The sequence below is a fragment of the Trichoplax adhaerens genome, genomic scaffold, assembly GCF_000150275.1.
Source record: "Trichoplax adhaerens TRIADscaffold_4 genomic scaffold, whole genome shotgun sequence".
In the NCBI taxonomy this organism is placed as follows: domain Eukaryota; kingdom Metazoa; phylum Placozoa; class Uniplacotomia; order Trichoplacea; family Trichoplacidae; genus Trichoplax; species Trichoplax adhaerens.
The window spans coordinates 4,981,828-5,009,279 of record NW_002060946.1 but is presented as its reverse complement, the minus strand read 5'-3'; the positions used below and the strand labels follow the sequence as shown (position 1 = coordinate 5,009,279).

Below are 27,452 nucleotides of genomic sequence, written 5' to 3'. Positions count from 1 at the left end.
AAATTTTTTATTAATACGAGTAAATAAGAAGCATTAATTCTACATGAACATCATGTTACCGTCACGTTTCTCAGCTTGAATGAAAGTGCGTTTTGGCCTACTATGTATTTCTTCTTCATGAATAATTAAATTCTTAGCTTTATTTACTTCCATTTCAGAGACTCTAAACTAAATATTAGCATAATTTTTACTTCACAAGCAGCTAATTAACAATGACATTCTAAATAGTAAATATTACGGCTTTCTCCTCTTCTTCCGCTTTTAAAATATCTTTAATATCGGCCTGTATTTTTTGTATTTTTCTTTTATACTTGGTTATAATTTCTAATTAAACGCATTTGATTAAGAAATATTCTTAATCTCCTTCGAATCTTCCGAACGCAAATATTATTAATTGCATAATAAGTTCAACAAACCAGGAGAGATAATTCGACTTTTTACAGCCGTCTTTGAATTTTTTACAATGGTCTTAAGTAATTTTCGCTCTTTTTCCACCACCAGGGTGATTGATCTGCAATATTGAAGAGTATTAAATATAAGTTGATATAGTTATAGAAGCTTGATTTAAGGTGAATACGTAATATCAATGATAACGTGAATTTTACCTTCCAAACTGGCCCGCTCTTGCTGTTCGACCTACCCTATGAACATATTGCTTAGTAGTTGCTGGAATATTGTAGTTGATTACCTAGAGGGTAAGAAATGAATCAACCAATCTAGTTCCTACGATGATTTTAGCCTGAATGGTATAAGTAACTGACGCTCTATACATTCATTCATATTAATAAATTCAAACTTTCGACTTTTAAGTAATCTTTACATGCTACAATATCTTTGATTCCTTAGAAATATTGTTACCGTTCTAACTCCTTCAATATCTAATCCACGAGCAGCTAGATCAGTAGCTACTAAAATACCAATTTCCCCCTTTTTAAAACGGTTAAAAGCCTCTAAGCGTTGCAATTGAGTTAGATTGCCATGCAGCTCATCAACTGATAATCCCAATAATCCCAGGACTATTCTTAGTCGATGTACTTGCCACTTCATTGGCATAAAAATTAGGCAACGTTCATTGAATTGTCGATAACACAAAGCTATAATTGATGGAAGAAAAAATGATTGCATTTACTAACCATTCTCGATACTGCTATCCCAAAAACTGAAGAGACGTAATAACTTTGAATATCTATAACTAAAACTTAAAACTTATTAACCGGCTATGATAGCTTCTCGATCATCCTCTCTTGCAGGCCTAATGCGAATAAATTCTTGACGTAGATTATTTGCAACGTCGGTATTTCGATTTATAAATAAGCGAATGGGCTTGTTGAGAGATAGTGTAGCCAGCTCTTCCACCTTTTAGTTTCAAAGAATAGTAAATTGAGAAATCCCAGTTAATGTAAAATATTAACTCTTGTATTATTATTCTAGCAACATTAATAATAATGGCAAATAGCAAGCCAGTTTACTTCGTCTGTCATGGTTGCGGAAAACAGCATCGTTTGCCGTCCTTTGGGGCTTAATCGAATCAGTTCATCCATTTGATCTTTAAAGTGTTCGTCTAGCATTCTAATGTATACGCATTATTAAATTTTAATAAGAACTAAGTGCATTTCATAATGTCACGTATCTACTTATAAATCTTGGGATTAAGATACGCGTAGGAGATTTGCTATTAAATTCCTTAAAACATCTACTTGCCTGTCAGCTTCATCAAGTACAAGAATCTCAATACCCTGTAAGTCGAACGACGGAGTATTATGTAAATGATCGACTAAGCGTCCTGGCGTAGCTATGACTATATCTGGATTTCGTCGAAGTGCAGCTTCTTGACTAGCGATATCTAGCCCTCCTACAGTAATAAAATCAGCAATCCAAAGTAAACGCAAGTACAGTACGCATGTGAAACTACTTTCATAGTAGTAATTAATATTCAGTAAGTCTGATCGATGCACCAAATTTTTTACCTGCTGCCAAGCAAAATTCTATGTCTGTGTATTGACATAAGGATTTTCCAACGGAAAATACCTAAGGACACGATAAAATGTATATTCAAATCCTGACGGCAAAATGGTAACTTAAAATCTATAGGTAAACTGAATACACACCTGAATAGCCAATTCTCGCGTCGGAACCAGTACCAGAACTCTAGTCACGGGAATTCTCTTAGGTCTATAGATCAATCTTTCTAATATAGGAAGCATGAACGCTGCAGTCTTTCCTGCAAGGTAAACAATGCCAGAATTTTAATCAAGGTTCAATTTCCAATATCTTGTCACATTTCAATCACGCGTAAAATATTTAGTCAACAGTAAATTTAGCGAACTAAACCTGTGCCAGTTGCTGCACATGCACAAATATCCTTGCCAAGTAGAGCTATAGGAATTGTTGATGACTGAATTGGCGTCGGATGTTCGAATCCTAAAGTACTAATTGCCTTTAAGAATATAGTAAAAATATTAATGCGGCATAGGTGACGTATTAAATAATCTTTCGCTGAAAATCGATTTCAAAACCTTTAGTAATGGTCGAGATAAGTTTATATCTCTAAAACTTTTAGTTAAATCCTGTACTGGAGGCTTTTCAAAAAAGGCATCCTTTTCTTCATTCTAGTATTTTATTTCGAAATTATACATTATTACTGTTAATTTACAGAATTAAGCAAAGTATTCTGTTAAAGTGATCTCCAATTAATCTACTATGCGTTACCAAATTACCTCACTCTCCTGATCCTTCTCATTCTCATCGGTCTCATAGGCCTCATCGTCAGTACCGTCATCTTTAGATGAGACAGTAATTGGCGAATTTATTAAGATATTTTTTTATTATACAATCGAGCTTATAAAATTTTTTATACGTAATCATCGTTGCAGTAGAGAAATTAAAGAGTATTCCGTGGCAATGTATTCTATAAGAAACGAGACTAATAGAAGTATATCGAAATGTAGGCTATACATCATACCAGGAAATGAAACGTTTGACGAATTTGCACCATGATCATTTTCATCATCAATTCCTTCATTCTACACAATAAGGAGATAGAGTTCTGATCAATATAAAGTATAATTTAATTGTAGACTACGAAGAAAGAGTTATCGTGTTATATAACAAGAAGGACTTCAATACTTCATTTAATAATGTCTTCGTGATTAATTGTTATAGGTGAATGTTAAAATAAGAACTTACTGTACGCATATAGCATTAACATATGATTTACCTCAACAGGTCGACTCTTTTCCTTTCTTTTCTCAAAAATTTTTTGGTTTAGTGTGGAAAAAGAGGCCTGCAAAACATGGAATTTATTTATTTGTGGGCATTTACAGCAGTGAGTTATCTATTATTTATATTTTAATTTACAATAAGATTAATAAAATGGTATGACTATTAGGTATCTATCTTCCTTCTAAAGCACACAATAACGTATGGGTTGCTAATAGTCCTGTTTACGTGATATGAAGTTAAATGTAATACTTATTTTGCTTCATTTCAATGGCAGTACAGTACTGAAAGTCTAGTATTAACAATACCTACTTATCTATAAATATATTACCAAATCATCTTTTCTTTTAATAAATGTCAAAACATTCTCAAAATCCCAACCAGCTGAGTTACCGGTGTCTTCATCATCAACTTGGAAGACGAAGTTATCTGCGAAATCTGCTTTCCTTCTCGATCTTTTCGTCTATAATGTAGATTAACATTAATAATAACAATTACAATATCATTTCACCTAAGTTTAAATTACAGGTGCTACTTGTACACTTATGTCCTATGCTACAAGGGATTTGTAGTAAAGTAGCCAAATTAACGTATAAGGTGTGGGCTTCCAGATAAACCATCTTAGCAAAAGAATAATGTTTACATATTGTTTAACGCAAATACTAGCTGCAATTCTGGTCAATATGAAGCTATCTATCAACACTTTCGCCGCTGTCTTACAATCTTACTTGGTTAATTACTTAATTGATTCATACACTACTCAAATTTGCATAATAGATTCGCATGGTGTCGTATCGACAAAGGGGTACGGAGTCACAGTCAAGCTAGGATTATAAGATCAAAGAGTCTACTTTTTCTTCCAATTTTAATTTATAACTTTATAATATCATGATATATCGAATTCTAGACTGAAGCGATGCAACTATAGTCTAGCTCTTCTTTATATTGCAGCAACCTTGCGGATGTACTGTCGATTAAGCTCAATTCAAGAAAAAAATAAGTTAAGAAGTGCTGCTCTTGATTTCAGACTACTACAGGTATATACCCGATATCAGCCTATACGTGCTGAATGTAATTTTAATAATCTAGAAATTAACTTAAGCCACAGTTAACCTATGGTCGATATATTCACCAAGTAATACATAATCTCAAAGCAAGCGTAGCATCAATATCTTTCCATAGTATCTGTATGGCACTTAAAATTGTAGTTACACAGTACAGTATTATGCAAAAGTATAAAAGCGTCAAGTATTTGCTTCAGTTGCTATACGACGAGATAGACTATCACTGAGCTCTCTAAACATCTCATTACCGACCATTACTCGAGTACATGCTGATACAGTATGATTAGAAGTAAGCATCACAAATTGTAATTTCTATAATTTAATTAATATGCCTGTAACTTTGCAAATCGTCATCCTATCCGGTAGTATACTTGATACTTTGTCATACGTGAAGTTTGTATATGCTGTATATAGTAGAATATGCAATCAGTAATTAATAAATGAATGCGTTGTCCAGTCTCTGGTCGGCTCTCTCGTGGTACTGTACAGTAACAAGATAAAGTTGATTTCGATAGCAATTTATCGATAAAGTCTATTGACGTTGTCCTATCTCCAATAAAGCCGCAAATACAGTGCTGTACCATTCTATCTTCTTAATCATAGCACTGTGGTTTATCTGTATGGTCTACAGTAGGCCTTGACTCAGCCATGCTATGCTGTATGTAGTCAATCTCTACGACTGGTAAGTTGGATTTATCATAGGTGAAAAAGCACATCAAAATGTGACTTAACGTCGGCATCTTGCGCGCGTGCTTGATCAATCATATTGCATTCACAGTAGTTTATCTAGCAATCAGTTATGGAGTACACTCTCAACATCTGATAGGATAAGGAAATAGTATAATTAATAAAGCATCCATCCATACATTGCACAATCGACAGTATTCCTTGCATTATAGTGGCATTTAGTAGTGCGTATTATCGTCAATTTTACAAGCAGAAGTGTCGTTTCTATTAACTGTAGTATCCTTGTTTTGCTATATAGCAAGCAAGAGAACATTGTAGGAAGAAGCAAACTGGATATGTTCATTTTCTTCTACTGGACATTGTTTCTTACCTCCGCACCATCATCACTATCATTGTCACTGGCCATTTGGACACCTGGATTTATATGTGGATATCCAACAACTCCGATAGGTACAATTCGATATTATAATACTACAGTTTTACTCGTCCAATCTTCTATAGACGACGATATAATCACAATCAAAAATTTTCTTGCACTAAAGTATTTTATGCAGAAACTTGGCTGCAAAATTGAAATCTTGAAGGATTTATCCTAATTTTAAGCCCAAATTTCCACGCAAGAGGACCTGGAGGTTAATCCACTCGAGTCTGACCGGTGCTTTGCTACAGCTTGACGATGCGACGTCGTGCAAAGATCACGTGTTGTAGGCGTTGCAGAAACTTGGTAGCCATCTAGTACCAGTACGGTACTGTACGGCACGGTTAAGGCAAGGACAGACGTACAGTACTGTACACTGTAAAGTACAGTACTGTGTACTGTACTGTACTGTACTGTACTGTACTGTACGTCAGTGTTTTGCAACTCCCTTCCGATTCGCTTTGAAATCCAACTGTACAGTACTAAGTACTGTACCCTACAGTCGGAGTTCCGAGTGGCACTGGACTCCGATGCAAAACAAGGTCAGGGACGAGAGTCGTGTACTCACTCAGTAGTCCCTGATAGTCGCTGACACTACCATGGATTTTTTTGCGGGAATTGACTCAAGTATCACCTAAATTATTGATTTTTTTCTCTATGGACAGTACTATGAGTCTGATTTTGCATGCAGTTTCTCTTCACATTTCTGCACCAGGTAACATGATCATGACCATAGACATGGACTACTAAAAAATGACCTTCTGTGTAGTTGATGTTTTCGTAAATTCCTGACTTTCTCTATGGACAGTACTATGAGTCTGATTTTGCATGCAGTTTCTCTTCACATTTCTGCATCAGGTAACATGATCATGACCATAGACATGGACTACTAAAAAATGACCTCTGTGTAGGTGATGTTTTCGTAAATTCCTGACTTTCTCTATGGACAGTACTATGAGTCTGATTTTGCATGCAGTTTCTCTTCACATTTCTGCATCAGGTAACATGATCATGACCATAGACATAGACTACTAAAAAAAGACCTTGTGTGACTGGTGCACATTGTACAAACGTACATTGACTTGGCAACAGGGACTGTGGGTGAAGACGGGGTGACAACATCGATTCTAAATACTGTACATTGACATGATGTTTAAAAAGTGTATTTTCAAATAGAAAATGGCTGATGTTATTGCCATGCAAAGTACTATAGTAGAACTCGAATATAAAGTGTAGTATACGCTTACATAGGACGACATCGACATTAACTTGCAAGACGTAAAACGTTTCAACTGTACTGCATCTCGGCACTGAGCATTGCTGAAAAGTAATGTACAATGACCATGTATTGGATCATCTAAGAAAGATAACAGTAAGATTGCTATTGCTGTAATCTTTCTTGTACAACTTACTGCTACAGGGAAAGTATCAATCAATGTCTTATATACGTGTACCGTGCACATAATGTCTGATGAAAAAATTTTACGCAATTTTACAGACTCCGTAAGTTGTATGCTTGCTGGTACAAGGTATCGGAACGAGAAAGTAACAAAATCAGGGTTTTATTACTTTCTGTAAACAATTAGTAATCAAGATCTCGAGATAGACGTTCAGTCATATAGTATTTGTGGATCTCAATCACTACTTCGACCACAACCTATAGGAAAACTGTACTTCAACCTAAAACCAATAATAAAGTTGTATAACTTACAAGAAAAGGACGATCGGAAAATTCAATTGCATTTACTTTCACGGAATGAGTAATGGGTACTTAACTGACTGTACAGTACTCGTAAGTCGTAATTCTGCTATTCGTCATGCATAGTACGAGCACGTTTACCAATGTGGATATTTTCTGCTTGTTGCATAACATGTGTACAAGTCGTCATGCTACAGACTGAGCCATTGGTAGAGTCAGGAAGTAAACTATGAATTAAAGGATTTCCATAACGTTTCTAATTAAGAACAAATTACAAGAATACTGGTATGGTGTAGATAAATAGAGAACAATTCAAGTCATTGATGGGTACAATTGGTATCAAGTAGGTAAAAGAAACTCATTTCAGATTTGGCTTTAAGGAATAGATTACCATGGATATGATTAACGTACACAAGTAAGCCACAACATTACCAAATTGATGTCCTATTATATATTATTAGATTACTTTATTTAACGCTACGTCAGCGAAACAGCTAGAAGATATTCTTTTAACACCCTGTACCCGCGCCTTCAATAATACAGAACTAAATATCCTTTCCTGTAGTCAAATGTAAACTACGTCGAAAATAATTAGCTATCACATATGTTATTGTTGACCTAAAATTTTCAAACACAACGAGGTAAAGTTCAACTAAATTGTATACCATAATTGTCAGATGAGTAAACCGGTTACGTCTCCTTTACTATTATGTATACAGAACTACATATTTTAACTCATTTAGGCTTGATGCTTGCTATGAAATGACACAGATAAAAATATTCGTATTATCACTCGCTAGGAATATACTATAAGTTAGTCATTTTCAAGACGGATACTAAAGATTGCAAGAATTTTAATCAATCAAAAGTGTCTTAAAATTATGAATTTACATTAAATATCATGCTACCATCCTACATGTAGATGAAGTAATAACCTATATTAAATTAAAAAACTAATGCACTGTAGATAATTATATAATTTAACTGAAACCTTATGATTTAGCGCTAACATAACTTTCCAATATTAATACAATAATAGCACATTAAAGTTGCCATGTTATTTTATATCTACTGTAAACGAAGTTTATGTAAAAATCAGCAGTACGTACAGCTGAATATAGCTATGTCTCTCATGCTCTTGGTGGTAAGGTATTAAAAGGAATATCCCAAAATTTAGAAGAAATCCCAAAACCTGAGTGGATATAAAGAGGTATGAAATTAGGAACATTACCTGATAGTCAAATGCAACAATTAATATAGAGAGAGAGTCAGAATATATCTAGCTAAACATACCTTTATCCTGTTGTACAAAATGGTGCACCACATGATAAGTCTTGAGACCTTTCAAATATGTACCTTGACCTGGTGATCCATGATGCAAATAGTAGTGAATGCAATCATATGCAACGTATCCTAACAATCCACCGGCAAATATTAGCCGACCAATATTTCCAGTCAACGAAACTGTTAGATACACTGGCGATACTAAGATTGCAGCCGGAACAGGCGGAAATACCAAACGTCCTGGATCAAAAGGAACCTGTTAAGTTATACAAAGGTTATACATTAGAATTAAAGAACAATATCAACTCACAGATACAGCATTATATTAGTCGCTACTTTATCATTCGTCTCTATTAATTTAATAAATGTTATAGAGGATGGCCAACAAACCTTATGATGCTGCCCATGCATGAGAAAATGCAAACTGATGAGTACTGGTGAATCCGCCGGCGGAATAGCATGAAATAAGAATCTATGCAAAAGATATTCCATGAGTGTCCATGCAAATATGCCCAAGATCAAAAGGGCTCCTACAAAACCCCACTGATCATTTGTTAACGTATGAAAGTAGTCCATGCTGTAGATGCCGGTAAGTGAGGTATGAGCAATATAAGACGCAATCGGTAGCCAGACCATGGGCACCGTATACCAAGGGCAATAGGAACAGATTTCAAAAAGGTCGTATGGAAATAGTCGCAACTTCTTGTCAACAGGACTATGCACCCAGTCTTGATATTGCTTTCCTAACTTCCCAACTTGAGGGAATATGGGTTTGCTCCAATCAACCAAATCCTACGTAAATTATAATTATATTAAAAGTCTTTACATTTGCTTTATTAATTTTTGCGATGATTACTATAACCTATTAATCGATATATTTTATCTATATTAACCACAACAGGATACATTCTTATAGCAACAGTAAGATACAAAAAGTTTGTAAAAATAAAATCTACTTCATCAATCATTTTTTAACTGTTGATCACATCAAACGCGCATACGAAGATCTCTAATAGCTGGTATTGGAATATGAGATATTTGAAACTATCTTCAATCAAAGATCACTACATTATAAAAATTTTTAAAAATTCATGAAAGTACTGTACCGGGAATTCGCTTCGCATCATGTTACAATTTTACATCTTTAAAATTTGAAATAAAGCGTCATAGTCGACGTCTCACTTACCCCTTCACGGTATCCCTTGAAATCGAAAGTGTGCTGCTCGGCGAGATCATCCTATCATAAGGGTTTAATAACATTTTATAGTTAATTGAAGATCATCCACTATTACGTATTATATATAGTGCTAGTATAGAATTAATTAGCAATGCATATGTAAAGGGTACAAAGTACTGATTCTGTTTTTCGGTAATGTTACTAACTGTAAAGAGCGACTAACGTAATGTACAGTACAGTACACTATACAGTATTTTACTATTGATGCCACACCCTTCGATATACTGTACTGCAATAGTAGTAATTGTATTCCTTATAATAAAAAAATGAAAAATCCTATTAATATTACTTGTTAGACTAAAACGTTTGCATGAAAGTTATATATCATTCGAATCCAAATTTGACATTGCATCTGATGTCATCGAAATTGACCTTCAATATGTAAAACTTTTTAAAGGGATTAATTTCTCGAACTGATACTACGCATACTGTGCGGTACTTGTAGTACTTTAACTTTATACAGTATTTAACATTCGCACGGAGTATATATTATATGCATATGATTTAATTAATCCGATCATACTACATGTACTCGTATTAATTATAATTATTTAAGGGGATAGCCACGAATCGTTCCCAATCTCCGGACGTTTGATAATTCTAAGTACAGTACTGGACTATAGTATAAGTTTTATTTATTGAATTCATTCTCCAAGTAAATTTGAACGGTGTAAATCAATTTTACTTCGAGCATAGTAGAAACACATTACAAGTGTACTGATCATGACATAACACTGAAATGTGTCTCGATAATTTACAAATCGATATTTGTATATACAGTACAGTATAGCAAGATAAATCCGATTGACTTTAAGACAACTCCCGATATAAATTTTTGAAATTGAGTCTAACTTTTCAGTCGGATCGTGAGTTCAGTACTGGACGGAACACAATGCAGTCTGCATTGTATATTTCTCTCTGTACCTTATTAATGAAAAAGTGACTACAAGATTAGCATTCACCGACAGTCCCTTCAGTATAACGCTATACTACAGTGCAGTACTGTTGAGAGTTCCGCTAGGATAATAGCAGTGATTTACAACAGCTATTTCTGTAAACGTGACATCCAACAGTCCGTACAGCCCATTGAACAAACAGTACGGCGGTTGTAATTATTACTTTATTATTTATTATTATTCCCAATTCGATTATTCAGTAATATTAACTATCATCAGCAACTGTATGGTTGCAATAGGACAATTATCTATTATCGCTATCAGTAGCGATAATAGATCTTGAACGTATTTTTTAGTACTGGTAGACGATTAGTACAGTAATAATTAAAGTAACGTACAGACTAGCGTTGCTTTGATACGCGTAAGTTAGAATTCGTAGCCGGCGAGCCGGTAAGAATCTAAACATCTTTGAACTATCGATAACGCGAAATTACACCTTAAACGTAGCCTGTAAATACTAACAGTAAAATAACGCAGTACGTGCTTTCCCTTTCCTATCGTATACTAGATGTGCAACAGTCGAGTGTAGAAAAGATTTACGGTTACTGTCTCGTTCAAAAAAAAATTCAATACACAACTATACGAATACAGTATATGCTATCACCGGTGTAATCAGTAATTGTTCAAAGGATCAACATAGGGGCGATTGAATCTGTGGTGTTAATTAAGACGTTCAACACTACATATATCATACAACCACAATAGCTGTAATAATAACTATACTTACCTTATTATAATGTATACTACATAATCGATCATATTGCAAAATGCCCGTATTTAACTTAACGTAACTGCATTTTCTTTTACTAGTCCCTGGTAACTCTACGAGCTTTTCACTCACGGGTCACAATCCACTGTCCTTCCCAAACCACTGTTATACTGTACTGATTGTAAAAAATTCTTTCTTAAGAGCAAACTACAATGGCAGTAGCGATTTACTACTATAAATATTCATTATTCACTATGATTTAGCAAACCGTTGTTTGGCAGCTCATGTTTAAAACGAACATAGCATAATCAATTAGAAATTTCAATATAGTTGAAAGATTCATATTAAAAAATTTATGTGTGAGACGTGACTGGATTTGAATACGTATTTACACTTCAGATTAATCAATAAAAAATCATGCCATTTTGGGGCAAAGGATGATCCTGCATTAGGGTTACAAATTCAAACTTTTAATAAAGGCTTGGATAAAATTACTTTTCTCCTTTTAATACATTTAGAAATGTAGAATATCTTGGCGTAAATGATCCTGGTACATGACTACAGTACAGTACTCAACAACTCATACGTAAAAGCAAGTTACTACAGCGCTATACATCCTTTCATTCTCATCACAACCTTGTCTGAAAGTGCAGTATTATTCAATGTGTATGTTGCATAACAATATAGCTCAGAATCAAGTCCAATTCGCATCAATTCTAGGCTTCTAGCGTCAATTATTATATTCAAAAAAAGTCAGTTAGAGTAATTACTCGTACAACGCTACACTTTGTGATTTCCAACGATAACCTTTAATCTCCATTGTAAAATGAAAAATTATGCAACAATGATGTGTGTGGCACAAGGAATAACCTAGCAGGTACGGTATGTGTTAGCCTAAATTGAACTAGTATAAGCCAGTGTGGCATAAAAAAAGAGCTAACTTTAATTTTTAAAACCGCACAACCAGCGATTATGGAAAAGTCCCTGCTACAACTTGCCATAATCTACTAGAAATTATAACCTTGGTCAAAATTTCTAGTAGTTCATGACCTTTTAATGACCCTGCAATAAACACGACTTTGTAATAGCCTATGCTATTATTGCTAGACGGATATTTTGCGAATGCAGATAGCATTGAATGAAATTACGCACTGTATAATTTGTATTGTACAATAACTTTCGAGGTACAGTTGTATGTTAAACCAAGTTTTGTACATCGATTTTAACATTTGCCTCTAGTGTTTAATAACGCCAGTGTTTAATCGTTTACGACATGATTCGGCCTGTCTAGTGCACTCCTTATTACCGTACTCATGATCACGAGGTCATCGCTGTGTCGTTCATACGGTTGACACGGGCGTGTAGTGCTCTATATAAACACTAAACAGCGTGCGGTTATGACTACGTCATACTGGAAGTATACAGTGCTGTCCTGTGCTATACCGTAGAAAGGACGAGAATGACTGTATAGTACAGTAGCTTTCATGGCTTAACATTCCAGTCATCATTTCCTACTTTTACTCAACTTTCATACCACGCATACGTTTAAATTATTATTATTATTACGTATTTATAGATTAGCACGGTTAGCTCAGTGAGTTGCCATCTTCAACGCAGTACGGAGCTACCGTTTTTGCTCTATTTCGTAATCGAGTAAAAAGGAAGGTTAAGAAAATAAAAAAGTGAGACGGATTGATGTCAAGCCATCAGCGTCACTCCTGGAAATCAATCGCTACAGTACATTGCTACAGGCAAAAATACTGAAAAACGAATGGCACTTACATTTTCGTTGATATTGGCTCCTTCGACTGTGCCAAGGTAATAATCGCTTAGTAATTCGTAGGCAGCGCGACTATGATGATGAAAATCGGTAGAAGCTAATACCTCTGTGATATCTTCACCCAAATAATCTAATATAATTTCAGCTCCACCTGGATGTACATCAAGAAATTTGGTTATGTCGTAAACCCGATTTTGAACTATAACCCAAGCATCCTCCGCTCGATTGTGTAACGCAACTTGCTCCACTGTCAATTTTGTTCCAAGATGAACGTTGTTCTTGTGCTTCTTACTTGTACCATTGCTAGTGGTACCATTACTAGTGCCATTACTAGTGCCATTGCTAGTGCCATTACTAGTGCCATTACTAGTGCCATTACTTGTACCATTCCTGATCTCTTTTATAAATGCCATCATGCGACAAGAAGATTGCTACATTGAAAGCACATGAACACTGCGCTGTATAAAGCAAGTGTGCAAGGTATAAACAGATGAGATGTCTGAACTGCCGCCGTTTATCAATACGAGTGACAGTGAAATACACGGTATATTTTTGCACTGTACTAGCCGGAACACGCCACCCAGTTGTGCGTCTACAGTACACTCTAGTATCATCAGTGGACACTTTCTTTTTGTGTGTGACCCACAGTTGCGTTAGTAGCAGTACAAAGATACTACAAACCACCGTGAGTGCGTGACCGCGCGTTGCCATGGACTTCTACAGTACTGTACACTGCAAGCTTTGCTATGAAATCGTATGAGAGTACAGTGTACAGTCCAGTACAGTACATACAGTACAATAATTACGTAATCTTGACCGTAATCGACACAGGTCGACGAACTGCGCAGAATCAGAACACAAATGAGAATCACCTGTGCTAGTCATACAGTACAGTACAGTACAATAGAAAAAATACAATACAGTACAATTACCTGAAATTATCGTAGTTCATGATGATGACTAGTGGACCGCCTAAAGTCTCGAATATGAATGAAAGGGGAATGTGGTGACTTTAGTTTGACCAATCAGATTGCTCGCCCTTTGAACAATCGTTTAATCGTTGACGCCCGAAAACATGCTACGAAACTACAGTATGTCCAGTACAGTACAGTACTGTACAGCAGGGACTTTTTGAACTCTTAAAATTGACAGTACTGTATTGTACACTACTGTATTTTCTCTTCAGAAGACGGTTCACTATTGGAATAGTCGATTCCTCCCTCGCTATACTTCATGGACCATACAGTACATTACTGTATATCGCTGACTCTTAATATAGCGTATACTATATTTCTAACCAATTTTTAAAATTTCCTGCCTTTAGCTACTGCTTTTTGTTTCAATAGCGCAGTGAATACGTAGTGCAGCACACAGTAAACAGCTTACAATCGCATACGTCAATACGCGTACAGTACACCACAGTACTGTACAACTTTGAAGATTCTACAGTACAGTACTGTACACTGTACAGTTGTAAGTCTGTACACTGTGTACAGTACAGTACTGTACTGTATTTTGTCACTTTGAAAAGCATCAACCAGTGATCTTAATAAGCAAATACTGATTATTAAGAGTTGTTACATTCCATAGTACAGTACAGTATTTTTAGTTTTCGTTTTCTCATGCCACTACTGTGTACTGTACAAAATAATGAAAATAAATAATAATAAATGAAGTGCAGAGGGCCAGAGGCAGTGCAGTTTCATTGGCACCTGCGTGGTCTCTCCCACACGTTTTCTGACGGCTTTTGAGAAGAGACTGAGAGAATTACAGCACCGCGTATACACTTACTACAGTACAGTGTATTAGCTGTAAACTATGGTACAATTCGATTCTTCGACGCGATCACATTACATGCGTATCAGCGGTGTGCTGTATGTAAGAACAAACATCACGCGATAGTTTCTGTTGTCACCACATACTACCACTGTACCAACATTCTAACCTACCTTCTTCTTCTAGAATGCCTCCATGTCGTTGTTTGCGTTTAAGAAAAAGTTACTTGGATTGTTAGCAATTCTCCAGAATTTACCGGAGAAAAATACAATAATCATTGATTTTACTAGACGCCGGTCTGGTATTTTTGGATTGAGTTACTAATTACTGTATTGTACTGTATATCATCAGTTAATTGCTAATGTAATAATTGTAATTCTTTCGTCTGCGCACCATCACCATTGGATTCTTGATAAATGGTCAATTTATTACATTTGTACTAGTCTGAAAAGACGCTGCTGTACTTGCGAACGCTATTCCTCATAGATGTGTCATAATACGTACTGTAGACTGTACACTATACAGACTATACTATCGAAAAATATACGATTTATTTACTGAACAATAATGAAGCTTCCGTGCTTTATCATCATTTAAATGTCCAATTATTCATTCACAGAAAGTTCAAGCATGCAGACTTCGTTGTCAAATACTGTACAAATTACAATTTCGCAAGTTTTATAATACTACATCAATTACAGTTAAATTGTCGTGACCAATATCCTGTTAATTTTCCATTTACCATTTTACACTTTATACGTTTTGCGAGTACAGTAAAATCATTCTCTGTTCAATCTGTCTTACTGTGTATGCTAGATTATATAGCAGTAGTAAAAACACCATCACTAACAGTTGGACCGAGTAAAATTGAACCTTTCATTACATATTCACTCTATAATGTCAACACGACTCGAAATAGCATGGCATATCGCTCTATCCGTCATCCTTCAAGCATGATACGACTAATATCGACAGATACAGTCAATTCTAATAAAGTTATCCAACTTCTTAAACGATCAGTAAAATTTTATTTAGTACGTTACCTTTACAATAAAATTGAACTAGTTTAGAACAGAAGAGTGTTGTACAACTAACTTATAGCAACTCAAGTTAAGATGTTTACACAATTTTTTTCATTTTACGTTACTTTCTAAAATAGACCAGAGTCTGGATGTAGAACTAAGGATGAAAAATATATATGTGTAAATATATATATAATATATATATTTATATATGGACGTAGCAACACATGCTGTTATTGTCTCTATAAAATGACCTACTTGTACATGCGTAATACAGTATCGCTGTACCTTACCGAGATTGGAAGCAAGATTTTTACACATAAGGCGACTACATAGTATTACACCTCAATAACAACTGTTGCAAGATAGAGTCAAAAGTGATATTACCGTGACAATCATTAAAAGAATTACAATACTTAAAGGATAATTCGTAAACCAAGGGCAGATTAACATTTTTTCATACTATCGACTACTATAAATATACAATGTACCACAATATAATAACAAATGACTAATTTACTTTCCCTATCTTATCTTACTATGGTATTATCATAGTAGCCATTGTAAGACATTACTGTATCGCAATTACGAAATTGATTTCTAATGAAGTCAACTACAGCATACACACTTAGTAAGTTGAACTTTCTGGTGGCTGGGCTACCTTGGCATTTTCTTTTGCTGACATAAGTCTAAAACATAAAGATTAAGGGCTTGAGGCTTAAGAACCAATTTCAATTCTCAATAATTTTCATAAATGCTATCAAAATTTGACTTTATATTGCTTAGTAGCCAATCCCGAAAATACTCCAGGTTATCATATTAAAATTTAAATTTGGGAATTGAGCACTACATTTCTAAAGCATAATTCTACAAACCATATCGATACGCATTAGTCATACTGGCAGTAATACTACCCTTATTAATACTATCAATTGATCTTCTGAAATCGGTTAAGATCGAACAAACTAATCATATGAAAGTGAATCACATTGTAAAAATAAATCACCCTTACTACTTAACTTAATACTTGTATTGTTTTATATCAATTTTGGTTGTGCTAAATTATTTAAAGCCAATTAATGTAGCATCCTATGCATAGGATTCGATCCATCAAACTATGTCAAGACTACCCGTAAGTTCACGCCAACTAGGGTATACAAGTGAGAAATAGCAGTGTGAGAATTCTCTAGTTAACAAACATGTAGCATACTTTTATGCAATATACATATCGCATTGATGAATGGTAATAGTAGGAAACTAGTGATATACTTAACATTGAGACTGGTTCACACACTGCTACACAATAGGATGAATAATCATGCAATAGCATTTCCAGGGGTGACGGGAGACTAAAACGCAGAGTATCAACATAGCACAAAGTATAAACTGAATATAAATATCTTCACCTGCGTAATTCGGTTAATAACGCCTTGATTGTATAATTTCGCTGCCATCGAGCTAGAACCGGCATTTTCGAACGTAAAACCTATCGTATATAATTAATTGATCTTTATGTCATAGCAAACAAACAAATTAAAAGGAAATAGTACCGATCTTTCTAACAAATGAATTGAGCAAGTACATGTCTCATGTAATTTAGATATGAGTTAAGCCACAACATCCTGTTAACAACATTAACTAAAATGATTGTAAATCTCCTATAGAGAATGTACTCTCCATTTAGCGGTTAGTAATCATAATTAAGCGTGATTATCAAAGGTCATGTTACTGCTAAATATTCACATCCTACAAGCTTTATTAAATAACAGTATATTTCTATGAATAGAGACACACACAAAAACTAGTCGTACGCATCAGCTGATGCCAATAAAATAATTATTGATAATTAATCATTTTGAGGCACGTACTATAGTATACCGTTTTACAGAAAGTAGTTTTTTCCTGACTGATGAGAAAAGCAACTGTAAAATTGCTATATTGTCATCTTCCATGACAGTAAATAAGTGCTTTAATGTGGAAAAGATTTACTTTAATTTTTATTTAAAATCAGAAAGATCATATTTTTCAAGTATTTACCGTCAGAGACTTTTACAGTACATCAATCTTCTTACCTCTCCAGTGGAAGAATTGACAACACTCATATTTATTCTAGTACAAAAACGTATCGTCGGCGGTTCTTCTGGATAATTTGGGCCACACGTCAGTCTTGTATTATATATTCTGTTCTCATAGACAGTCTGAATAAATGATTGAAATAAGAAAGGAAAAAGTGAATTAATCCGTTGCAAGTGGATTGATGAATGGCGAAATTATTAGCACTTTCAGTATGGCGTAGTATGAATAGAGTATAGTACTGCATTACAGGTACCAAACCATGGCCATACGTCCAATGCCAATCCATATAAAAGCCCACTCGAGTGCAATACCGTATGGTAGCAATGCATCCATGCATGATGGCTACAACAGTACTGTCCAGTTAGTTGATACTGTAGCGTGTACTGTACTCTACTGTACGATACAATAGACAGAGTAGTTTCAGGTACCCCTAAAAAATCCCCTCAACGAAATGACACGCAGCATTCAATCAATCAGAAAGAATATAAAGTAAAAACTGACCAAAGTAACAACCCTATTCCTATAAATGTGTACTAGAAAGGGACAACTCATGGTACTATGGTATCACAAGTAGTCAGTGATGAGATGTAGTAGCTCAAAGGCGTGCGACATACGTATTATACCGTATTAATCAATCGGAAATGGATCAAGATAGTAACCCTCATCGAAAAGTGTATTAGAAAAGCAATCATGCTATTCGGTTAAAATACCATGATAATTATAGTGTGTTTAATAAACCAACGTAATCTTACAGCCTGCCACGTAGTAGAAAAAGAGATAGCCGTACAGCCATTCTGACTTAGCCCTTTGTCGCATTACAGAGTACAGTAATATGCAGAGTGCACTAGTATAGTAATTTATTTACATAAGTTGTCTGTAGTGAGAAGCAAGCCGTACCGTCTTGGCGTATTACCTTTGCCTTCATTAGACAATGTGACTGGTACTCAACAGATTCGGCGAACAGTTGGAAAAGTTCGACATGATACAGTGTAGTCTTACTTCAATCTCTATCTCTTTATTTACTGGCTTTAGGCAATTCAATAAGCTGACCGCCATGACAAAATCTATTTTCTTTCTAAATACGTCACTTACCCTTTGCGGACCGATGATGGTGCCAGTCCACCTCGACATAGTCATGTCATCATCTTCCTCCAGACCCCAACTGATGGTGCCATCACTGTTACCCTTCTGGCCTTCTTCTAGTTCTTCCAATAGGCGAAAATTACGCGGCACTTTATAGATAAATGCCAATTAAAATTGAGTTACAATTTCAATCGAAAGTTTACCTATATCTGTAAAAATATCAAGACGATATCGTTGTCATGAAATCTCTTACCTACTACGGTATCACCCGCCATTTCGTACCACAAGCGTATAGATTCTCTGTGCGATTGAACAGTAACTATCAGATGAGTTGCCCTTTAAGGCTGAGATTGACCCTGATCAACACTGACAACGAAAGCCTGTGACTGCAGTATAGTACAGTATGACGGCCAGGAACTACAGTACATTATGAAGGAATGGCGACACTGCATCGGCAGTTTTTGTGTACTGTACACTGTAGGTTTGTCCTACAGTGTACAGTGGGCCAACGGCAGTTGACACTGTAGCACTTTACTGTACAGAGTACAGTAGAGTAGAGTACTCTACAGTACTCTACTCTACTCTACTCTAAGTGTCTCTACTGTAACTTTAGTCCGTGCACCAGGTTTCGGACTAGAAAAGTACGACACTCAGTCGTATGGCTCATTCATCCTGTCAACATTTTCCATCATTTATCGTATGATATTGCTGACGGCAGTCCCCACTGCTTCAAATCAACTTTTATTTTTACTTAGTTACTGCTAATTGCAGAATTACAATTCATCAGTTAATCTCCTCGCTCAGTCATCCTTCCTACAGTCACAGTTGTCATCGCCATCGAGATATCATAGAAAGTGTTGCATGCAGTATCAGTCTACCAGATCACACTAGGTAGTCAAAATCTTGTTTTATTGACATACAGTACCAATTTACAACTATCACACAAATATCTAATCAAGACCTACTTTATAACAAATAATTACTACAAATACCAAATGTAAAATAGAATGACAATCTAAAATATACCAACGATATGCATATACGTTTAAAGAGGTATTTATATGGATATTGGGATTTTGCATGTTATTTTAATTAATTCGTAAGTGGGTGAAACCAACCGAAAACTCCCAAATAAATACCGTGAAACATATTTAAAAGCCGTTTCACAACATACGTATTCGTATGAATGCACTCCATTGCATTGCCCGTAGTGATGATATCGTAGTTAAGAGAATTGGTATACTAAAGCATTCTTATTGAACTAAAAAATCAATACTCATGAGTCAAGTTTCATCTTAGCAAATTCTTTAGCCAAGTTTAGAGCGTTATTTAGGCCAGCAACATTTGTACCAGAGCCCTGAGCTGATGTCGGTTTTCCTCCGCCTTTACCTTCCAACACATTCATAACTGACTTGACCCAATCAGAGGCACTTAAACCTTTCTTCATTATAGCCTATTTAGTCAATATTTGAGGAAATATTCATTACAGCGCCGTAAAATGTTAGAAAACCAATCAATACAGCATTCCAAAGTTTACCAACCTCTGGAACTTGGCATAAACAAGTAACTCTACGGCCCTCGCTGTCAACCGAAAATAACATTGCAGCGGTATTGGGAGCAATAGAATGAAATTGTTTCAATGCGCTATCCAAAACCTACAACAAGTAAGATAAAAGGCTTCAATTAAATAACACATCCAAATTTTTGGACACCAAATCAACAAACGCTTCAAATTTCGACCTTAGATGATAATCCAGCTTCCAAAACTTCCACTACTGCGGATAGATCTTTTGACTGAGATGCTATTTCTTTAGCCTTTTCTACAACCTAATAGTAAGTTAACACACAATATGAAATTGAAATAGCATCAAGTCTCTGTTATAATTTCTTCACAAGTACACTTAGAGTATCTGCAAATTTACCTCTTGCGAGCGCTTCGAGTCAGCGGCTTTTTCAATATCGATAATTGTCTTTTTAACTTTTTTCAAAGTTTCTCTCAGCTCATCTTTCCTCCACTGCTGCAAAGTTACAGCTGCTATAGACTATTTTTTAATTATGAAAAAGAAGTATCGACATAATTAGGTCTAACAAGAAAGTAGTACTATCTCATAAATAAATAAAATTTAAATAAATAATACGCACGTCATTTAATTCAGTTATTTGGCGCTTCTTAGCTTTTAGACTGGTCTGATCTGCACGACCTAGCTTCATTAACTCAGATAAACTCTCCTGTAATTTCGTTACTTTCTTATCTAATTGAATACCTCGAGCTTTTGCCTAACCAACGATAATATTTAAAATATTAAGGGTGCTATTTCTCTAAAATTAAATCAAATTAGAAGTGAAACTTTGCATTCTGCGTGAGTACCTTTTTGGCATCACTACCAGTTAACGCGATTATTCTTCTAATGCCCTTTGCTATCGGTTCTTCAGAAGAAATAACGAAAGCTTCCATATCGCCGCTATTTTTTAAATGACTACACACAAAACATACAGGATTTTTTTACATTAATCAGTTTATTAGCAGGAAAGCTAATCAGGTTACTTACGTTCCACCGCAAAATTCTACAGAAGTCTTTAAGCCTGAAGGGCCAGTAGGATCCTCTAGTAGATCATCAACAGAAACTCCGACAGAAACTATACGTACCGGATCTGGGTATGTCTAATAAATATAATAAAAAAATATGGACCAAAACTTCAATCGCACAATTCATAATTCAAAAATAGACGTATAGGAAACATTTTTACATACAGTGAAAACAAATCGAATGATTCTCTCACCTCCGCAAAAACTTGTCTTAAACCTTGGATAGCGCTTGCTTTAGCTAGTGTTGCATCTTTTGCAAAGACTTGCTGTTTTTGCTCAATAATGTTTCCGACGATCTCTTCCGTTGCCTTAATTTGCTGCGTTGTCATTGCTCCCTAGTAGTATTGGCAACGCGATAAGTAACATCAATGATAAAACGTACTAAGATAAATCGAAGAGATACTGAACTAACCTTTGCAGTGAAATCAAATCTTAACCTGTCAGGAGCCACAAGAGAACCACGTTGATCGGCCTCACCCAGCTGCTCTCGCAGAGCAAAGTTTAAAATATGTGTTGCTGTATGATTATTCATTACTGTCCTACGTCTCTCCTATACAAAATCATATTTAATTATATTGAAATAAAATTAATTCGAGTATTGAAGGTCAACAAAGTATAGATCAATTTTAAGAAGCTCATAATACCGAATCGACTTGCAATTGTACTGTATCTCCAACTTTGAAGGTGCCTTCAGTTATACCGACATGAAGAACATAACCTCCCATAATTTGCACATCGGTAACTTTAAACTCAGTATCCTGGAAGGCGAAATAAATAATTAAAACATCAGATCAAATATCAATGCGATAATAGCAATATCAAAATTATATTACCAACCTCATCATCCGAATTTACAATGAAACCCAAGTCATAGATCTGACCACCTTGTTCTGCATAAAAGCAAGATTTATCCAATATAATTCCGCAACGGCTGCCAGTTAAGACTTCATTAACAAATGACTTTTCATATCTCAAAGCAGAAATTTTAGCGGCTATACCATGAATGGCTAGAATAAATAAATATCGCAAAATATTTATGTTGACAAATAACGTAATATTAATATCATATCCTAAAAGCTTGTATAAAATAAAGCTTACTATAACCACCATTCCCATCGGATTCGTAATTATATTTAGGAGAAGTATCCGTTAATGGAATTGCCAAGTCTTCGAGATCTTTGATTGCATGAATACCCAAAGCAACGGTATCATCAACGCCAGTATCTTTTCCTCGAGATAATTCCTTATTTAAAATGTACATGTTGCAATTATCGAATAGCCAAGAACACTTATTGTTATTCTCTTGTCATGAATACTGTATTACCTGTGAATCTTGCTTCGCTTTTTCGTACCCATCCATGTCTATTGATAGGCCTTTCTCTTCAGCCATGATATGAGTGAGATCAACAGGGAAACCATAAGTATCGTACAATCGCCAAGCAACAAAACCTAAATATAAAGTATTTGTATCTTGAGCCGAGGGTAGACCGTATTATTTAAATAGCATACGATAGAAATATATTCAACCTGGTAATACGCCATCTTTAGCTTTTAATACTTCTCTCTCAAACATACGACGCCCACGTGATAACGTTTTCAAGAATTGGGCTTCTTCCTCATTGATAATATCTATAACCTAAAATAATTATATAACTTCTACGTTGATATTCTCTATTCAAGGTATACTCACGATGTGAGTACGATTGACAATATCAAAATAATCAACAAATTTACCATTTGTGGATCTTTAGTGACTTCAGGAAACGCACCACCCTGTAATAAATCATTTCAAGCAGTTAATCGTAACTTGTTAAGCTGTAAGAATAACGAATTAAATAGGGACACATACTACGTATGCATCAACTTACAAGCTTTTCGACAGCAACATTGACTAGTTGTGCAAACATTCCTGGTTTCGCATCCAATTTTTCCGTAGCATATCTAACAGCTCTTCGCAAGATTCGACGTAGGACATATCTTTAATCAAGAGGAAAGTTAAAAATTAATTCCTGCAATAGCATCTTGTAAATCATAGATTCTATTCTATTCTGTAGGATATCTGGCTAAGCAAGTTGTAGTACAAACCCGCGACCAGTGGAATCTGGTTTGCCACCATCTGAGATAGCAATTGTTAGGGTTCTAGCATGGTCTGCGAGTACCCTATACGCCATATCTATTCCATCTACATCTGCATCACCAAGAAGGCCTCGATATTCTCTTGCACCGGTTAGCTAAAATGATAACATCAACATCCGTGACATAAATACACTCATTCATTATCGTTGACATGCAGACCAGCAATTGCGTATAGTAAACTTACAGAACGTATTTTGTCAAACAATGGTTTAAATAAATCTGTATCGTAGTTTGACATGACCCCTTGAATGACTGAAGTCACACGTTCTAAACCAGCGCCAGTATCTACATACTTTCTAGGCAATGGACGCAAGGATTTATCGGCTTCCCTAATTTAAAGTATTATTACACAATTATGTTTTCCATAATTAACAGTATTTATATTAATATTACGCCAATTTCTTTCCTAATCCAGGAGAATATCTTATTAGCAAAATTGTACCTATTAAATTGAGTGAATACTAAATTCCACACTTCTAGCACTTCAGGATCATCCATATTAACAAGGTAAGCGGCATCTCGACCACCTATCCTATCGTAATGTATTTCCGTACAAGGTCCACACGGGCCAGTGTCACCCATCTCCCAAAAGTTATCCTGTAATCCGAAAGGTAGCACACGCTCTGGTGCAATACTAATAATGGCAGTAAAAAAGGCTGTAATACAACTATAATTTAATAGATTGCTCGATATAAAGGAAATACCAATTTCTTACCCTTTAGCTAACCAAATATTTTTCGTTTCATAATCAGGTTGTAATCCGGATTTTTCATCCCCACCAAAATAGGTTACATACATCCGTTCGGCAGGCATCTTGTAAACATCGACGAGAAGTTCCCAAGCCCAATCAATACTTTCTTTCTACAATTCAAAAATAAAGAAATACATTTATACTAGTTGTTTACATAAGATATTTCTAATACACCACTCATTTAGGATAGTCAATCTACCACACTGATAGTATACTGCACGTAATGTTACATATGGCTATAATAGTTACTGTACTTCATAGGCAAAAATAGTCATGATCAGCATTGATATACCTTAAAAAAGTCACCAAACGACCAATTACCGAGCATTTCAAAGAATGTATGATGATATGTATCTTTGCCAACATCATCTAAGTCATTGTGTTTACCGCCAGCTCGAATACATTTTTGACTATTAACCACTCTTCGATATGTTGCCATTTCGCTTTTAGGATCAACAGTTCCAAGGTAGATAGGTTTAAACTATAGCAAGAATGGCATAAATAGTATTAACTGTTAATACTCTTTAACAAGCATCATTTACAAATTTTAAAAATACGCGTGATTCAAAGTATCAAGGGCGATATTCCATATTATCCTAACTGCATTTAGTGTATCCTGATGTCTTACCCGAATTTTACATTTGTCTATAATCCACAACTATTTATAGCTAACTTATAACGGTGATGTATGCGTACATAAAAACAAATAAACTAATTTAACGTTGTAACGGATAATTTACTAACATTATTGTCATTGCCATCATAATAATACTGTAATTTTCGGAATATCAAATTTGTACTCAAATTATATTTATGCTGAATGTCTGACTGTGCGACTGAAATCAAGCTGATATACCGCTGTAATACAGTAGTGAACTAATGACAAAATTAGACGGCATAACCACGAGTATAATCTTCTATCAATTCTAAGCTGTAAGCTGTTCTCCTACAGGCTAAAGTGTAGAAATACAGTATGATCATATCAACATGAATTCAGATGTCATCTTAAGTAAATGAGCGACGAGTATGGCAGTTTTAAAGGATAGGCATGACTCTAGCAAGGCATATATCGACAGTCAACGTTTCTATGAAATTCGCGTCAGAGTTGCATCCAGTTTTATACGTGGTCGGGGAACTATATGCATATCTAGAGAGAATATATATTTCGATTTTGGTGTAGGAGCGTATACTGTATGTCATACACATATGTTCTATAATATTACACTACAATTATACATTTTATCTGCCATTGGAATGGATAAGTTAATTGATGGATTGAGTTCTTATCCATCTACGTGCTCATTAAACGTATCTAGTTCTATGTCGATCAGCTACATTAAACTTATTCACCAATTATTTGTATAATACGATTGTTAAGCTTACTTTGGTACATACAAATTGACTCACATAACAAACGATATTAAAAACAATTATCAATAAAGCTGTATATAATGTATATCTACTAGGCTCCAAGGGAAATATCCTATAATAAATAATTGATTGTAATTATTATTGCTACTACTGCAAGACAACCGGCAGTAATGAACCCTATCAAGGCAAAAAGATACACACGCGAAGTAGCGTCTGAAAATTCTTCTATTACCGCCAACTACCATAAATCATTGAGGAGTATGTTAAATAATAGCAACTCACGAAAGTATTGTCAATATGAATCGCTACTATTCCATCATGATTGATTGATTTATTTGTAGTAAAGCTGATCCAATGGTGCCTAAACTAATAGCCCAGTGATAGAGGCAGTTGTCCAATTATAATAATAATTAATGACAGTACCGTATTTGCGTGGCAGTCATTGATTGATACGATACAGTATGCGTAGAAGCAATGGAAAGCTAATCATAACGCCTGGATGCGGTGAAATTGATCCAATGTGCTCACTGTTTCTTCTCTATACTATTCAATACTCGCTATCCAACTTACTTGATTCATTCCAGCATTAGCAAATAACAACGTTGGATCATCATGTGGCACCGTCGATGAAGACGGTACAAACAAGTGATTGTATTTCTCGACGAAAAAGTCGATAAACATTTGCCTGATTTGCTCTGATGTCAAATTAGGGTCCATCTTGTTATGGCTTCTATAGCAAGTTGAAAATGCTCTCCAATGTAGAAAAGAACAAGTTGGTGCAGAATAAATTAATCTGCTGTAGGATAAAGATCGAGAAATTGCCAATGAACGCGATCCAAAAGGGATCCAAAATGAAATGGAGCGGCAAGACAACGCCAACCTCCGCTGAATCATGAGAATGAAAGGTGGCTGATGCAAGAAAGAATTGCGCTTGCGCATTCCTTCCCAAGAGGCATGAGGAGGTCTGTGGGGAATCCATCCAAGATGGAGAAAGGGCTAATGGTGAAATAGAAGAAGCCCGAGTAGGGCTTGTCGTTGATGTAGAAGTCACTTCTTTTAACTTCTATAGCAGCACTCATGTGCTTTGCATGCGATCTCATGCTTGGATCTTCTAGAATTGAGTAAGGGCTCAGCAATGAAACTTCAATGTTTCATTCTTTCTAGCTGCCATACTCTACTGTTTTTGAGCTGCATTGTTTTACAGTACATAAGATGCTCAAGGCTCACATCTACAAAATCAATCCTATTTTTTCCTTTTTTTTGTATGTGATCATATCAAGACTGTAGATAGTATCCGCTACGATTAGATGAAAGTAGGTGGCTAGTAAAGTCATTATTTTGTGCAGCAATTTATCATCCTTTGGAGCTCAACGCTGCAGAATTGAACTTTAACAGCAACTTAAGTACCATTGCTATCGTGATGTACAATTGCCATACAGTAAGCTGATTTGCATCATGCTGGCATCTAGGCCAGAAGTCAATGTACAGTTGATATTACCGATCAAGAGATAACCAAAATGCAAGGGAATCGATATGTCGAAATGACTACAAGCATTCTTTCTATATGCTTATGCAAATGCAAAATGACTAACATGTC

The 27,452-nt window shown here is 35.3% G+C and overlaps 4 protein-coding genes across 4 annotated transcripts; all 4 read right to left on the bottom strand.

The window, feature by feature from the left end:
- Window positions 1–39: 39 nt before the first annotated feature.
- Window positions 40–2,606, bottom strand: TRIADDRAFT_23405 (uncharacterized protein; the record flags this gene model as incomplete). Its single annotated transcript, XM_002111551.1, has 13 exons — window positions 40–168; window positions 239–324; window positions 417–511; window positions 606–688; window positions 859–1,094; window positions 1,215–1,356; window positions 1,470–1,561; window positions 1,627–1,630; window positions 1,698–1,852; window positions 1,968–2,028; window positions 2,109–2,221; window positions 2,332–2,437; window positions 2,517–2,606. Coding segments are annotated over 13 exons (1,392 nt in total), but the record flags the coding sequence as incomplete, so codon positions are not given.
- Window positions 2,607–8,116: 5,510 nt separating this feature from the next.
- TRIADDRAFT_37592 (expressed hypothetical protein) lies at window positions 8,117–13,466 on the bottom strand (the record flags this gene model as incomplete). Its single annotated transcript, XM_002111550.1, has 5 exons — window positions 8,117–8,279; window positions 8,381–8,627; window positions 8,762–9,163; window positions 11,420–11,505; window positions 13,043–13,466. The coding sequence occupies 5 exons, from the start codon at window positions 13,464–13,466 to the stop codon at window positions 8,218–8,220; spliced, it is 1,221 nt and encodes a 406-aa protein (XP_002111586.1). The 3' UTR covers window positions 8,117–8,217.
- Window positions 13,467–16,186: 2,720 nt separating this feature from the next.
- Window positions 16,187–19,285, bottom strand: TRIADDRAFT_63282 (expressed hypothetical protein; the record flags this gene model as incomplete). Its single annotated transcript, XM_002111549.1, has 5 exons — window positions 16,187–16,540; window positions 17,258–17,337; window positions 17,924–18,049; window positions 19,020–19,159; window positions 19,264–19,285. The coding sequence occupies 5 exons, from the start codon at window positions 19,283–19,285 to the stop codon at window positions 16,480–16,482; spliced, it is 429 nt and encodes a 142-aa protein (XP_002111585.1). The 3' UTR covers window positions 16,187–16,479.
- Window positions 19,286–20,286: 1,001 nt separating this feature from the next.
- TRIADDRAFT_23916 (uncharacterized protein) lies at window positions 20,287–26,572 on the bottom strand (the record flags this gene model as incomplete). Its single annotated transcript, XM_002111548.1, has 22 exons — window positions 20,287–20,463; window positions 20,552–20,665; window positions 20,751–20,837; window positions 20,933–21,052; window positions 21,153–21,257; window positions 21,379–21,487; window positions 21,560–21,672; window positions 21,792–21,932; window positions 22,010–22,147; window positions 22,242–22,355; window positions 22,435–22,604; window positions 22,696–22,840; window positions 22,922–23,046; window positions 23,125–23,233; window positions 23,332–23,370; window positions 23,466–23,574; window positions 23,683–23,828; window positions 23,918–24,062; window positions 24,176–24,367; window positions 24,449–24,594; window positions 24,777–24,965; window positions 26,426–26,572. The coding sequence occupies 22 exons, from the start codon at window positions 26,570–26,572 to the stop codon at window positions 20,287–20,289; spliced, it is 2,880 nt and encodes a 959-aa protein (XP_002111584.1).
- Between the last annotated feature and the right edge of the window lie 880 nt (window positions 26,573–27,452).